This window comes from Chamaea fasciata, unplaced genomic scaffold, assembly GCF_029207755.1.
Source record: "Chamaea fasciata isolate MVZ Bird 193981 ecotype frontalis unplaced genomic scaffold, bChaFas1.0.hap1 SCAF_8, whole genome shotgun sequence".
In the NCBI taxonomy this organism is placed as follows: domain Eukaryota; kingdom Metazoa; phylum Chordata; class Aves; order Passeriformes; family Sylviidae; genus Chamaea; species Chamaea fasciata.
The window spans coordinates 19,444,812-19,461,579 of NW_027094093.1; the positions used below are offsets into that span (position 1 = coordinate 19,444,812).

At 37.6% G+C, this 16,768-nt stretch overlaps 1 protein-coding gene across 1 annotated transcript in view; it reads right to left on the reverse strand.

Moving 5' to 3' along the window:
• The window catches only part of MYO3B (myosin IIIB), a 194,985-nt gene that overhangs the window by 87,771 nt on the left and 90,446 nt on the right, over window positions 1-16,768 (reverse strand). Inside the window, exons 15-25 of the mRNA XM_066189973.1 lie at window positions 16,415-16,519; window positions 14,095-14,178; window positions 13,237-13,439; window positions 12,777-12,875; window positions 12,062-12,176; window positions 11,548-11,674; window positions 11,194-11,404; window positions 9,961-10,108; window positions 9,574-9,727; window positions 6,936-7,024; window positions 5,311-5,440 (exon numbers count right to left, since the gene is read on the reverse strand). Of these exons, the coding sequence (XP_066046070.1) occupies window positions 5,311-5,440; window positions 6,936-7,024; window positions 9,574-9,727; window positions 9,961-10,108; window positions 11,194-11,404; window positions 11,548-11,674; window positions 12,062-12,176; window positions 12,777-12,875; window positions 13,237-13,439; window positions 14,095-14,178; window positions 16,415-16,519 (1,465 nt within the window). The remainder of the gene's footprint in view (window positions 1-5,310; window positions 5,441-6,935; window positions 7,025-9,573; window positions 9,728-9,960; window positions 10,109-11,193; window positions 11,405-11,547; window positions 11,675-12,061; window positions 12,177-12,776; window positions 12,876-13,236; window positions 13,440-14,094; window positions 14,179-16,414; window positions 16,520-16,768) is intronic.

The following is a 16,768-nucleotide window of genomic DNA, read 5'->3' on the forward strand; positions in this document are numbered from 1 at the left end:
GGGAGTTACTCTCAACAGTAAATAACTGTTATGCTTTATATAAAGCTTTAGCAGGACTGAGACCTTAACTTTGATCTGATAGATGGTTCTGTTTCTAGATGAGTTCCATTTTTAGAGCTATTTTAGAGCATTTCTTGGATCCTATTGCTAGCAAGTATTATGAGTCTCTGTACTGCATTTGCCCTATGATGCAAAACCTTAGGAGACGAAGAAAAATAAACCCTGAACTGTAAAATGCTCAAGTGTGGAACTCAAAAAAGTAATCCATCACTCTACCTCCCAAAGTCAGTTAAGCTACAATTAATTGAGTTTACTGATGTCCCACATCTGCAACCCAGTAAAGTTCATGACTGTTATGCTGCACAGCTGTGGTTTAAAGCCTCTCTTTGCATACAACTCACTGGCAGCAGAGCAAAAAGTATTTTTGTGTTTTTAACATACAGACCAGTTAGAGTATGAAAGCCTCCATGTCCTGAGTGAAATACACAGCTTCCATCAATTTATCGAAATTCTTACAAAATATAAATTCTGATTCATTTTTAAGTAGAGATTCTGTAATTACAGTGACTTTGCTTCCAATTAATTTGACTTAAGTGTGCCTGATCTCTTAAAGATGAAAATACTAATAAAGTCCCAATATAAAAAGATTTTATTATGGAATAAATTATTAAAATTAAAATGTACTTGAGCTTTTGGTTCTACTGTGATATATGGAATTAAGAGGAAAAAAACCCGCTAAATCCAAATGGAAACGTTATATTTCAGTGAAGGACACACGCTAAACCAAGAGACTTACCACTACTTATTGCCAGAGGAAGGGCCTGTCCTCAATAAGAATGCACAGGGACAAACATGACAGCTCAAACAACCGTTCTACAGAAAACAGCGGCAAAGCACCTATGATTTTGGTTTGCCAAGATTACAGTCCATGTATTCCCAGCAGTACCTGTTCATAGGACTGAAATGCAAGAAAATCTCTTTCCTCTGGTTTCTGACTCATCATGAGGAATCACACGCTATCACAGGTACACACAAGTTTATACTGGAGATACTACTCTTGTCACCAAGAAGTGGTGAAAAGCAGTTCTCTAAAGTGATTTTGCAGAAATAGTTCTTGCATAGTTCTTTTGCTCTTTAGTGTGCATAAAACTAGCCTAAAACATTTTTTTCACATTCTCTCTTAGCACATGGTCCGTTCATGGTTTGTTTTCGTTTGGTTTGGTAAACAAACACACACTATTTATAATTACTTTTCATCTGAGGTTTGTAAGCAAGGTTAGAGACTCAAAAGCAGAAAGGACACACTAAAAATCAATGTTGAGGAGGGGAAATGACCTTTAGACAGGTGAATTATAAATAACGTGTGTCTGGAAAAAAATTCTACTTTGGACAAAAAATTTACCTTGTTAAAACATGATTAACCAAACCCTTAATCCCAGCTGAGAAAAGGCTCATCCCAATTCTCTTTGACAGATTATGCTTAAATATATAAGCACCACAAACAAGGAGTGTTTATTAGCAATGATATATTAATACTCCATTACCCTAATTCATGAGCAATCGCCAGTGCTATGAAACTTACTGGATATGATGTTGCTATAGTGGTACTCAGCTTTGCATTTTTTTCTCTGTAGCCAAGCAAAATTCCTACTGATTCTTGGAGCAAGGACAAGGATTTTCCACAGCATCTCTGCTCTTCTGGTGGGAAGGCTGGAGGACTTCCCTTTCCCTCCCTGCAGAAGACAACTTTATCCCCTACCTCAAGTAAGGACCTAAGGCAGAGCAGAGCAACCCTGATAGAAGTTCTAAAGGTCTGTGAGTCATGGCAAGGACAAAAGTCTGCAGAGATTGTGTTTCAAGAGTAAAAGATCTTGTTATGATGCAGTTTTTCTAAGAATATAAAAAGTTTGCAGTCTCAAACCCCCTCAGGGGTGCTTTGGCCAAGCAACCAAACAGTATCACCCTATAGCTGATGCTGCAAAAATTCTTGAATATCAGGATAGTGAGTAAAATGATCTGACTCCTCGATGGTGAATGTACTAAGGCTGTCCTTAATTTTTCCAACCAAAATCCTCCATTACAAGGGGACTCTGTTTTCTAGTTCCTGTGATACCTTTTCTCTCTGATGCTTCAGCATCAACAGTGATACTCTAAGACCAGAGACAATCAAGAATACATTCTATCTAAATGGGAACACACATATTCAACTACAGTAGTGGCAGCACAAGAAGCTGTGCCTATAGAAAAAAGTGACAGATATGGAAGCAATTGGGAGAACTGTGCAGGTTAAATCAGAATACATTCATTCATTTTTGACATTCAGTGTCCTTGAAAGTGCAGATTTCAAAACATGCTGAATGTGACTAAGTTTTCACTGCAAGATGACAAAACAAGCTGTATACACTACAAAATTAGTTCCAGAATGTTTAAGTTCCAATGTCTCATATGAGTAGTTGCATACTTTATTAATAATAAATTACAATTACAAATGTATATTTAATGTCCTGCTGTTAATTTCTAGCCCTTTAAACTGCACAGACCGCTACTGTGAAATAGACGCATTTGTTAAGAGGGGATAAGTGTACTTGATAAATTACAGGGATTAACATGATCTTAAATTAGTAAAAGAATTTAGCTTTTTAGTATTTATTTTCTTGATGCTGCTCAGTTTTTGACAGTGGAAGATACGACAGTTATATAAATATACTTCAAACAGAGGATCATCTCAGGGTGGGAAGGGCATCTTTTTGTTCTTTTTGGTTTTTAAAGAACTACATTTTCAGTCCTTGTCAGACCCACGATCCCAGTCTCCCATTCCTTCTCGCCTCTGGGATAGCACCACCCAGTGGCTGCGACATGTATGGGAGACCGCTGCTTGGCAAAACCCACCTACACTGCACATTCCTGAGATAGCTGCAAGCACATGTGAGAATGTGCTGCCATTCACCTTCAAACAAAACATCGCAGAAGGCCCATTTCAAGTCAGAGTTACCTGGAAAGATGGAATACGGCTCCCATGTAAATGACTAATCTTTTGCATTAGTCAGTAATTGGCCAAAAGCTGGAGAAAACTGGACCAAGACTATGAATCTTAATCTGTATTTTTTTTGGTTTGCTTTAAGAATGAAGCATATGTTGAGTGGAGGGAAGAGGGCTAAGAGACAGGGCCAGAGGACAATGGGACATATAGACACTCACTGTTCTTTTGTTTACAAAAGCATCTTTGTAGAAAGTTAAGAGAATAGCATTATCTTTCTTCACTGAGCGGATGAAGCAGCACTGCCAGCAATGCCTTCTGTTCTCAGCCAAACATTTCATTTATTTTGCAAGCTGCCAAAACTAAACCTGGCAACAATCTGATTTTAGAACACAGAGGCCCCAACACAGGATGTGAATGTCAATTTTATCATACAGCTGGAAAAAAAGAGCAAAATCAGAAAAGTATTTAAAAAATAAAAATTACATAAGAGCTTTAAGCTACTCTTATGACACCATGCACAGATGCATGTGCACAATAATTTTTTTATCAGGACGTCCTGTACCAACTTGACAAATACAGACAACACTTAACTTGCTGTGTGCTCTTCACAGAAGGGTGAATGGAGGGAGAAAGCATACAATTAATGTAAATAGGAAACAAGGATGGAATGTAAGAGACCTAAAAAAGTAGGTAAAATACACCAGCATGGTAACTGCACGTTAACTGCAATGAGAAGTATGTCTTACTGAATCTTCTGTGCATCTTAGGCAAAATACTCAAGTTGAGTGCTGCTGCTACTGAAAATAATGATAAGGCCAGAAAAACATGAATTTGCATGAAGGCATCTGCATTCTGATTTAAAAACTGCAATAAAATAAAAAGTATATTTGCAATCATTTGGACTGATAAGTGGGGCAAAGCACCTAATTGTGCTTTCCTTCTGACAATAGCACCAAGGTATAGAATGGCTTGTAAAGAGGGGTGTGGAGGCACAATGACCAGGTGTGAGCTTTCCTTCTTGCTCTGCTTGATCAGAATCTCTTTGATCAGTTTAACACAGACTCAGATGTAGAGCAGTGGTAGACAGAAAGATCTTTTGTTCCCCACTTGGGGAACAAAATCCTCCAATCCTCCATCATAAACTATATTCCCTTATAAACTCTATAGCTGAAAGGAGAAGCAGATTCCTCACTGGATCCTCACGTCTCAAGGACCTCTAAAAGTGTAATTTGAAGGAAGTAGTCAAAAGCCTTTCAATTACAGGAAAAATGACCCTGTAACAGGAACCTATCCACTGTAGTATATAAGCAGATATTATGGTATCAATTTTACATGTACAAAAAAAGCTCCAATGTAATTTTTTCTCCAGATGTACTTTTTCTACACAGAGATGTCAAGAGAGGTTGAATGCATCACCAGATGCTACAACTGGGTTACTGACAGTCCAGGAAATTCAAGGCAGAGAGATGCTGCACAGGCACAGAATTGCACCTACAGCCCATGTACAGTAAGCCCACACTGCACTATCTAATGCATCTACCAGGTACTTCTACCTAAACATACAACCACATCTGCATATGTCAGCTCACAAAGGTTTTGCAATCTAGTGCAATCCATCGTATTTACATTTAGTATTACATTTTTTTTTTCTTACCCATTATGAAAAAGATACTTTAAGAGTGTAGAAAGTATTGAGTGAAGTATTCATTTGCTGGCTTGTTTGCATGGATACTGCAGAACTGTCATTTGCATATGGTATTGGCATTCTGGCATCTATCCATGGAGTAATCAAACTTCATCTTGCTGTTTTATTTAGCTACAGATCTGGCACTTTCATGAAAGTCAAAGTCAACAAGCTTTAAATCAACGGAATTACTTCTAGCCTATTAGTATATGGCTTTTATTATTTGTAAAAAACTATGTATTACATCAGTGCTTCTAAATAGATGGATATTACCTCCAAAATACCTTGATCTACATCACATGATTTATGAACTGTAAGACATGGTACACAAGAATCTATCAACTGAGTACTGATCTTAGTAAAGGACTAAGAACTAGAAACTCGCATCTTTTTACCCTGCTCTGAGAATGAGCTCTTGCCCTACACATCTGATAACTCCCTTTCTCTGGAGTCAGGGAAGAATCTTGCTGCACAAGATTCATGAAAGGAAATGAAATCTTGAAATCAGAGAACAAAGTGTAACAAACACTGTGGAAACCAAATATGATAAAAACATTGAAAAAAAATTGTCCAGAATCAAGTAAGAGTTTGAGAGGAACAGGTAACTGAAGAAGTTACAACGTTATCAAAGCTGTGCAGAACATACCTGTTTTTGTTAATGGGCTAGAGAACAGCTGCTGAAGAAGTCTGTTCTCTGAAGTTCGCAACACTACCACTACGTCAGCAGGAAGAGTATCTCTGTTCTTCTCAAGGAATGCAGAGGCATCATATAATACCTAGTGTGGGAAAACAGAATCAGAAATTTTGACAAAAAGGGTTACCCAAAACCTACTATGTTCTTTAAAACATGAACAGTCAGGATGACCAAACACAGCAGTTAGCTTGGTCTGACAAGCTAATGAATTATCTGCAGAGGACTTAAAAGTGAACTATAGCAGCATGTTCAGAATGTAAATTGCCTATACATAGTACCTATATTGACAGAATAACACTGCACACCAAATCGGGTTAAATGGCTTCAATCCCGTTGTGCTATGCTCAGCCATGTCAAACGATTCTATGCATGATGCAATACAACAGAGATGCTTCATTAAAGCTTAGGATGATCATTTACATGTGATGTAAGAAATGATTCTCAGGTGGTCACTTTCTATTGGTTGCATCAAACCTGTGATCTGTAAGTAGACCTGCTGGAGGAACAGGCTGGACACAATGAAGGTACATTAAAACAGCTTCTCATGGCACTGAAAATCATAGTAGGAAAACAAAACATTCCTCTATTTCAATTATTTTAACTGTTTTGATTAGAAATTAATGCCTGGATATTTGTATTAATATAGGAATCATTAAATTTTTCATTTTGTTTAATTGCAAGAATTTTTTAGAGTTGTTTTACTATCACTACTAATATTTCCCTCAAGCCAAATTTCCCTGGAGTCCATTCATTTACACAGAAATTGAATGTTCTCCAGCAAGAGAAAACTGGCCAGTATTGTTTTCATTATTTGGCCATGTGGGTATAAAGAACTATAGAAAACTGTGTGAATTTTAATAGTTATTCTTAACAAGACAGAGAGACTGACCAAAGTTACTAGAATATATCTTAAAATTTTGGAATCTTGTAATGATCCAGAGATGAGACTTAATTGCTAACTATATAAAACATGGATATTTTGATTTTGTCTATGAACAAATATCTGGGCCTGAAATCACAAACAAAGCTCATGTTACGGTGAAAACTGTTCCGCCCCATACAAAATAATTTGTGAATGTGAACCTCAAGAACAAAAGAAATTACATGCTACAAAGTACAAGAAAACAGGTCTACTAGCAAGTCCCAATCTTTCCAATGCACTCTATAGGATTTTAAGCTCTGTTACAGATAGTGGTTTACATTGCTTTTCATGCATATACTTTATATACACACACACAACTACTATGGCATTCACATGCTGTTACCAAGCACACAGCCTGCCCTGGCTCCAGAGAGTCATTCCTTTGAAATGACTGTAGTCCTGGCATTTCTGAGGCCAGGTTTCTTGCAGGAAAAAGATGTTTACTGTCTACACAATCTGTGCAAGAGCCCTAAGGATAGGCTCCAAAATGGACTGCTACACATAAAAATTTCATTGTAGAGTGTATGTTTGCATAAACTTTATAATTTTTTCTATTAAAATGAGGGGGGAAAAACAAAAAGCAGAAATTCTGGATAAAAACAAGTAATGACCATACCACTATTACTTGAACTAAATACAAATCATGTGACCTCACCTTTCCAGCATAGTGCTGAATACCAAATGACAGTTCCACTCCTTTTGGTCTCCAAAAGTATTTGCATCGTAAGTTATCTTCAAATTTATCTAGACATTGAGAAAAGACGTTGATTTAAGTGACAGTGATTAACTACAATCTTCATCCGAATTAGTTTGCTAAATTGCTGCTCAAGAAGTCAGAACTGCTATAAACACGTATTATCAGAATGCTCAGAAATACCAAGCTGTCACATCTGAACAGAACAGTTAATTTTAAACTAGCCCACTAAGACTATCTTTCAAACATTCCTGTTTGTGGATGCCTTTGTGCATGGAAATTATTAAGCAGGAAGACCCAATGAGATGATGTGACCATTTCTCACATTTTGCAATGAATTTACTTATGTATATGCAGGGTTTGGAGTGAGTTTATTTCTCATACATACATACATACATTCAAAACTGTGCATATGTATATCATGATCACTTAAATGCCGACTATTTGTATTTTCTCTATCTTCCTTTCTGCATTCATTTAGCTTTGTGATCACGTTTTAAGGATACGTTAAGGTGCTCAGTCTGGAACTGTCTCTCATGTATCTTTGAACTTCTACTGAAAAAAAGAAGCTTCTTTATAAAACCTCTTCTAAGGAGACTTTGTTTCTGTGATTACCCCTAATGAGCTGACAGAAAAAGGAACACCAGTTTCCAAGAAAAATGTCTTTTATACCCTGTGATATTTTGTAGGCTTTTTAATATTGTGTAATGAAATTAGTGCTGTCTGTCCAACACTGAGAGCCCATGCAGCAATTCCTGCCTGCTGAGCCAGGGAAATAACCCTGGAAAGAAGCAGGATCCAAAGAAACCCATCTTAATAAGAATTACTGTTTACACTGTGAAACTTGCTATTATACTAATTTACCTGAACATGCAACGGGAGACCTGAGACCAGAATCAATTGATAACATTCTCTGTCAAGCTGTGTGCATCAGAAAATATTATCAAAATGTGTTTTCTAATGTTAGAGTCCATTAATGTTTTTGTTAGGTTTTTCTTTCTATTACTGCTTATTTGAGCTTGTATTTAAAGCAAAAATAACTAAGTTTTGAATTTCTGGGAGCTGGGACAGAGTGGTGGAATTAATGATTGTCTGGCACACCTGGACAGGGCAAAATATCCCACTTTGCCGTCTGCTTGAGGGATCCTGCTGTGCTGTGTACAGATCAGCAGTAAGGCCGATCAGCACTGGACCAGGGAAAGTATCTCTAGAAGAAGAGGTTCAATATTCAGCATTAACTGACTTATACAACACATAGGGCGGCAAAAAACTTAAGTACACAAAGGAGGAGTGTTGGAGGCGCACCCTGGACTGTGCCCACCTCTGCCATTGCAGGCCCCTCTCCGCAGTTCCCACTGCAGCCATTCCACCACCCAGCCGCCCGCCATTACCCCGTGAGGGGGACGCGGCCGAGCTCGCGCCACAGCGCCCCCTGCAGGCGCAAGGGAATCACCGCCCGGCCCCGCCCGGCCGGGAGCCAGCCGCGCCCCCTGCCGGCTGCGACTGTAACTGCACCAACGGGGAAGCGCCCGCAGCCCAGAGAAGGCCGGCACTGCCTTCTGGTTTGGTGCTGCCGCCACAGTTGTTGTTTGTTTGTCTTGTTATACACATACATATACATATGTATATTAATAAAGAACTGTCATTCCTTTTCCCATATCTTTGCCTGAAAGCCCCTTCAATTCAAAGCTATAATAATTCAGAGAGAAAGAGAAATTTTCCATTCCAAAGGAAGTTCTTGCCTTCCTTTGAAGACACCTGTCTTTCAAACCAAGACAAGGACCAGATTGAAACCACAGCACTTATTCTACCTGACCTGAATTCCAGTTCCAGCACAGCCTAGCAGTAGTGAAAAATGTATTGTACTGTACACGTACTGTGCAATTTAACCGGAAACTGTTGCTTTTCTCTAACAGTTTGGGTCTCTGCAACACATTCCACTGAAGGAAATGGAACTGTTTCATATCGCAGGGAAAAAGGAAGTTCTAGTAAATAAATACAAGACAACAGCTTTAAACATGGCATGCACTGCACATTTTAAGGTTGGCACCAAAATCTGCCAAAATGTATGTAAAATATGCATGAAGACAAGGAAATACTCAGCCAAATAGCACACCAGAAATAACACACGCTTCCTATTTATGATGAGATAATCTGGAGTGAAGCAGTATTTTCTAATTGGATAAACATGGGCCTAGGAGCCTGGGGGGGTCTAAATTTTACTTTCAATACTAGTGCTACTCACAGGGTGGTCCTAGATACGAATTCTACGTCTCAGCCTTCCCATCAGCAAATGGGGATAAATACTGCCTGATGTACCCCACACACATGGACAAGATATGGGATATTTGCTTGTAATGTTGGAAAAACTATAAGCCCTTGACACCTGATACTTCAGACAATTTTCTAGTTTGAAAATGATAGAAAACATGCAAGCAGAGAAAAGTGATGAAGCACAATGAAAAATATACTTAGAATGTCAAATGAAATGACAGAGCCTCAGGACAACTAGGGTAGGAAAACCTGAATAAAGATGACATTTCACTTACAATACATTTGGCATTTCACAAACCTTCCCCAGAGTTTTACTTGCACATACCAACTAAAGTTAGGTCTGTTGCCTGAGGAAATCGACTTTCTTCATCTAGAAGAGACAGGAGACCCATGGGTTTCTGAAGGAACATATCCAGAAGTGGACGGTTGTCCTCGTACTCCACAGTAGTGGCATCAATTCCCTCACTCTGATATTCCATCTACAAAAGTCACCAGCACAGTGTTAATACTGGAACAGTAAAAGCAACATCATCATTAGGGCATTTATGATGCACAGCAATGCTCTATAGGCCTCAACATTATTTATAAAACTTCAACAGAAAGATGTCATTATCTCACATTTAAATCACATAATCATTTTATAAAGTACTCCTGGATATGATTATGGTGTAGAACACTGGATTCAGCTAGACCTCAACAGAGTTGAATTTACCTGCTCCAGTGCAAAGATATGTTGATTGAAATAAAACTGGATCTGTTCATTAGCAATATTTATGCACAGCTGTTCAAAAGAATTTCTTGCGAAGTTCTCAAATCCAAATATGTCTAGTATCCCAACATTCATCCCACTTTCAGCATTGCTGCACGGGAAAATACAAACAAAATTCATTATGGGCAAAACCAAGTTAAAATAAAAATTAACTTGGTAACTAAGATTGCATAACTGATTCACTCTGCTGCAAAAATAGAGGGAAAGTATGTCTGAACCTAAGACTTCTTGTGCATTTGTTCAGCATTTTTATGACTTTTGATTTCCACTTGCTTCTTGCAAATTTCCATGAAGAAGGCAGGAAAATCATAGGTACAAAGTAACAGACACCTAGCAGCCATATTGAAACAAGGGGTTTCATTAGGCAGATCCCAAATACAGTCTACTGTCTGCTCCTCCAGGCAGAGAGAAGGTGTCATGGTTCAACAGTATGTTTTTGCTACACTCATTCAGAAGGGTAATTACCAAATCTGCTGCTGCTGCAAGCTGGACTGTTAAAAGTCCATGTGCTAACTCAAGTACACTCAGTCACTACCACAATTGCATGATATGGATGAGACTATGTCTACATGACATAGTGAAATAGTAAGTAGAGATCTCAGATCAGAGCCATTTTTATATCACTTGAGAGGTTCCCTTGTTTCTGAAATCTCTACAGCTTCTTCAAAAGATCAAACCAGACAGACCAGTGCCTGGCAATAAAATTGTAAGGATGCATAATATAATGTTTCTCTAATTATAAAAAAAAATAATAATCACATTTCAAGTAGCAGCACAGTAATAATCTGAAATCTGCATTCATTACTTGCTTACAAAAGCAGGGGGACTGTAAGCACTGAGAATACATTCTGAAGTTTTTTAGTGTACTTCAATTATTTATCAGCCTTCTGTATGATTTTCATGTTCACTACACAGGAAGTATCTTTTAAAAAAATTGTACAGCACTTCAACCACCTGATTTCCATTGACTTCAGTGGCTAAATTCTATTCAGCTCTTTGAAAATGATGGGCTTAATGTCCTGGAAACAGGATTCAGTATCACAGCATGAAAGCCATTTTGAAGCCTTATCCAAAATAAACACAGCACTCTTTCTGCAAAATCAAAAATATACAAATGGATGAACCCATCAGACATATGCACGGTAAGTATACATGATTCAGTGATGTGTAACTTGCCATATATTTTTATCTGGCTGAAGCAGCGTATTAATACGATTTACAATCCAGCTGAAGAGCCGGCCATAAAGTGCCTTAGACATGGCATCGCGCACGTCCGCTGCCTTGTCCACAGTGTTCGTTCGAATAATTGTCTCCCCCCGAGTTACAACGCAGTGGGAGGTTAGGGCCTCTTGTAGTTCTTCTGACCCAATGCTTAGTAGTGCAGCAGCTAAAAGACAGTGGAAAAAGACACACAACTGTGATTGTGAAGTGGAAATCACCAGCATTGATCAACTGCTACCATGAGCTAGAGACTATCACAAATAGAGCAAAATTGCATATACAGAAATGACAACATTAAAAAGTGTATACCATTATCTAAGGCTTCTGGGTTAGGAACTTCACTTTTATCTGTTTGGTGCTGTGAAGAAATAGCAGCAAACTCAATATTTCCGGTATTTAAGATTCCAGTCAGTATTCTGTACACTGAGTACACTTCCTGTAAAAGATGACAAGAAGCACTTTTAAGGAATTCAGTTAGATACACACATCATATTTAGGCTATGAAAGAAAAACATGGGCACCGGAATGGATATTGAAGCTTGTAGCTTCCTCTGAAACCTCTGAGTTCTACAAGTAATAGAAGAAGTAAGCTTACAAGTAAGCTTCTATTTACACAAGAAATAGTGCAATAGAATTGCCTGAGTACTAACTGGGACCTCAGGTTGGTCTTGCCTGAGTGGGGGTTACGCTTTCACAATTCACTTCTGTCAAAACAGAGATTTTGTAGCTCACAAAATTTTCTACATCCACAAAACCAAAGGGCAGCACTGGAGGTGGTTTTCCTAAATAAGGTCAATAATGGTTTAGCAACTGAATCTCTTACCTCATCAGTAAATCCTATAATTCTAAAACAATGCTGAATTGCTTCAAATTGTCTTCCATAGGAATCCTTAGTAACAATATCATGCATTACTCTTCCAGTTTCATTATCAATATATCTAAACAGAGTGGGAGAAAGAAAGCATCACACTACCATGTCTGTCAATACAAGCTCCAGTGACTTAAATACAAGTACCTCAGTAACTGGAAAGAACATTTATCCCAACAACTTTCAATTATATAGTCTGATGCTAATTCACAAGAAGCTTTTGTTTCTGTTGCATTAACTTCTGCTTATTCTTTGTAAATGTCTAATAATGTTACCAACACTTCACACACATCTCCACACCCAGCACAGATCAGATGTACCCAAAGTACAAACACCAATTAAAAACCTCCAAAGCATATTCTGGGTTCTTCCTGAACGTGAAGCATTATGGTAAGAAATCCTAAGGAGGGTTGTCTGCATTTGAAAGTATGACAAAATATCTACATAATAAGCTTGGTTCTTCCTCCTCCCGTTTTAATAATTCAACTTCTCGAACAAATCCAAATAATTTAATGCCTTAGTGTCCATCTTATTCTCACCTTGGGAGGATTAAAAAAGATACTTAAGGAATGGAGAAGGATTAAGAGAGATTTTAAGGCATCACACTGAAAGCAAATGCTGATCAATAGGTAATTACAATGAGCAGTTAAAACAAGTGAACGATAGTTACCTAGGAGGCTTTTGATCAGGAAGTCTATATTCAGAAAGTTTCTTCTGATGATAAAGACCAGCATAAATATAATAAAATATATGGAAATTTTTTTCTCCCCTGGAAAAAAAAAAAGTATCCTTTTAAAGCACCTGCATTTATTCTCGTGGCATCTTGTACAATGAATGCAAAAGTAGTTCTTATAATTAGCTCACTGAAGCAAGGTAGCAAATCTCACACTTGTTTTAATAGTGTAGGATCAGCAGCTGTGAAACACAGAAAACCCAGTGAACACAACATTTCCCCAAAGAATAAAGTGGCTCTGGCTTCTACTCCAAAAGGACTATTCTTGCTATAGCATGGTACAAAGGTTTCTTTTTTTAGCAGAAGACAGAAAAGTATCTAAACCACAGAATTTTTGATAATTAAATCAATTCAAACATTACATAAATGCCATAGGACAGACAATTAATATACCTACACAGCCTGTTTTATGACCCTAGATTTTTCAAGTAGATATTCAGAAATCTTTGCCCCCATTACAGCTCCTGTAGGTGTAAACATCATTTCTAAGTATTTTCCAAAGCGACTTGAATTGTCATTGATGGCAGTGCAGGCATTTCCAAATGCTTCAACCAGAGGATTCACCTGAAGAATTTTCTCACGCAAAGTACGGTTATTGGCCTTGACAGAAAAGATACAAATCAGAATGATAATTACAGAATATAATGCTTACCCCCAATCCAATTCTTGCTCCAGAAGTAAAGAATCCTTTTCTCATGCTAACCTTTCTATTTCTACAAGAGGTCCAACAAACTTGTAAGAAAATCTCCCACAGGTAGCAAAATACAGATTCTTCTTTCTCTGCAATTGTTCCACCTTTGACTTTTTTTTAGGCAGGAGTACCAAAACCACAGTAGACTAAAGATGTCTACTCAGGGTTAAGCTGACATGGTTAATTTTCCCATTATTTTGTGCTAATAGCATTACTCATAACATTTAAATGTGTAAGAGCTTGTAAGACTAGAGCCACAGTACCATTTGTCATTCTTTATTGTGTAAATAAACAATGTTATATGTGATAAAGACTGCACTTAACTACAGGTACTGAACACTCGGAATCTGGCACCTTTTCTTTAAAAAACTATTGACTGGCTTGGTGTGAGTCATACTCTTGCATGTTGATTCCATACTCTCAAATGCAGGATTACTACGTCTCTAAATCAAGTGTGACAATTCACATGAACAGCTTTAGGTATTGAAGATTAAATAAAGTGAACATTGGGGTAGGGTTGGGAGGATTTCTTCATAATTTCTCCAATAATTGGCTAGGAAATACCTTTCCCAAGAAGGTCAAATGTTGGACGATCAGATGGGCACTTTCCGTCTTTCCAGCACCACTTTCCCCACTGATGATAATGCACTGAACACACAAAACAAAATATTTAAGTGCATAGTTCACCACATGGTCGATTTCTGCTATTACTACTCCTACCTATTATTTCATGTTTAGTACCAAAACTACAGAATACTTTAAGGGTCAACTCCCTTCTGAAAGGAGAGATCACCAAAGGCTCAGTGTAGTAATTTATTCCCTAGATTACTAAAACGCATCTTGCAATGCCTGATCCCAAGGTGCACGTGTGAAGCAGCGACTGAATTTTGAAGGGCTCGAACACATAAACAAGTGACCATGTCTCAGCTCACTGCATTGACTTTATATGAATTAAAAAGAATCATAGGGTACAGCTGTTTTTAACACACTGATCAAAAGTTTGCTCTGAAAAATAATCTTAAGTAATAGGTCCTGTGTAGAGAGGCTATTCTGTAGGTGATGCTGATATTCAAGCTAGAACAGCAAACCAGCACCTGAACATTTCAGAAAAATGTGCATCTGTTCACTGGGTGACTCTGGGAGGACATATCTTGTTGTGTCAGCAGTCCTTAACACATGGTATTTTATAGGCTCTTCAAAAGGCTTTCAGACTCAAGAGACTACCTAGAATGGTCTCAATAACTTTCCTTCTCTCTGCTGTTATGCTTCATGGGCAAAATGGAAGTTGAAAGCCAGTTCTCTCCTGAACACTGAAGAATGTAGATGATAGAAAGTTTGAATTCTAACAGCATTTATTATTTACCTTTTTTCCCCACGTATTTTACAGACCACCTGTAAAAACATTATTCTACTTAAGGTACAGTATCAACTGACATATAATTAAAATATTAACACTGAACAGTTGCACAGGTTCACAGATTTTTATGCAAACATCTGAAAACTATTTGCATGATATTTTGTGTGACTAGGGACGTCATGCACAACAGTTTACACAGTTAAGACCCATGAGTTCTTGTGGAATTGGTCAGAACCTGACTATTGCTTCAGGAGAAATAGTAGGCTGAAGTAAACTTCCAAGCTTCACAGGAAAAGAAAAGAAAAAACAAAAAAAGAGAAAGCTCAATGGATAAAACAAAGAGAATCCATCCATTTTCAGTCTGGCTACAGTGCTTATCTGGTGTACCTTTATGTGAACCAGCATAACACTGGCCAGGTAATGGAGATAAACAAGCTCTTGCATACTTCGTGAACAGAAAACAGGAAAGTGATTTAGATCTGAATGAAGATTATTTCCAAATGAGGTACAAAACATATAGTATTAAAGATGCACAAAGTTAGCCTGATGAGCTGATGTAATTACCAATCTCTTCCCTCAGGTAACAAGTTCTCACATAAGTTACTCTACATGAATACTTGTTTTCTTTAACACCTCCATCAAAGAACATGTAAGTCATTAAAGAAGTATTAACCATCTCCCAGGCCAGTGTATTTTCACATAATCAGTAAAGCTCCTGTTTTCTTCCTCCTCAATGTCCCCTTTATTTGTGTTATTTTCTTGCCATTTTCTGATTTGAGGGGTTTTTTAATTATTTTGCTCTGGTTTTGCGACTTTAAGAAAACATTTTCTATTAATAATTGTGTGATGTGCAGGGTAAAATCAGGGGATTTCATAAACAAAAACAATTATCAGCCTTCAGTATTCATGTACACACAGCACATCAAATTAGAAAAAGATGAAGTTATAATCTTAAGAATGTATTAAAATCTTCTACAGCATGGTATTTTATTCTCATTAAAATCATTGCTACATAATTGGATTTGTGTCCTTATTACACTTATAATAGACCTATATTTTATTTTACTAAAGAATTCACTAATGATTCCTATTTTTTGTGACTTAGCATCTTTTTGTAACAGAAAAGTGATTCAAACTCTGTTAACCTGCTATGGCATTGACAACGCTCCATTTTTCACAAGTGTAAATTATTGAAATAACCTAAGTCAAGACAAGCCTAGAATCAGAGTGCGCAGCAATACTTTGCTGCTGGAGTCAACAGCCAGGACTTCATGGGTGTCCAGGAAACTATATTGGTCAGGTATCTTCATCATCTTATTTGACCTTTCAGCCTCTTTCATATCATTGTGTCCTCTTCAGAACTCTCAAATCTGATCAGATTTCTACTCTGGTTTTGCTGATTTAGGAATAAAAGGCTTAAAGAAAAAAATTCCCCAAATACAACATAATAGAACATTATTCACAGCCCCGTAGCACAGTGGCAGTATTATTAATATAAAACCTAAACTAAAGTGAGCAGATTCTTACCTGATCCTTGCTGAATGTAACCATGCTTTGGTAGGCAGCATCTGCAGAGGCAAATATGTGGGGGGGATTTGATGAACGCTTCACGCCATGGTAAAGCTTGGAGAACTACATTTAAAGAAATACACACAATAGTCAAAATACACAACTTAGCTGAATAATTAACAACTGAAAAGAAGATAGTGACTATCATCTGCCTGTTCAACAGAAAGAGGTTGCCTGTTACACCACAGAATTTCCACTGAATCACCTGGAACAGGAGTGGTAATTCTTGACACTGCTTAATTTCCAGAACACAAATTATGACACCTAGAATGCACTCTGATGTTTCCCACACAAGGCAATGAAGAGAACTGT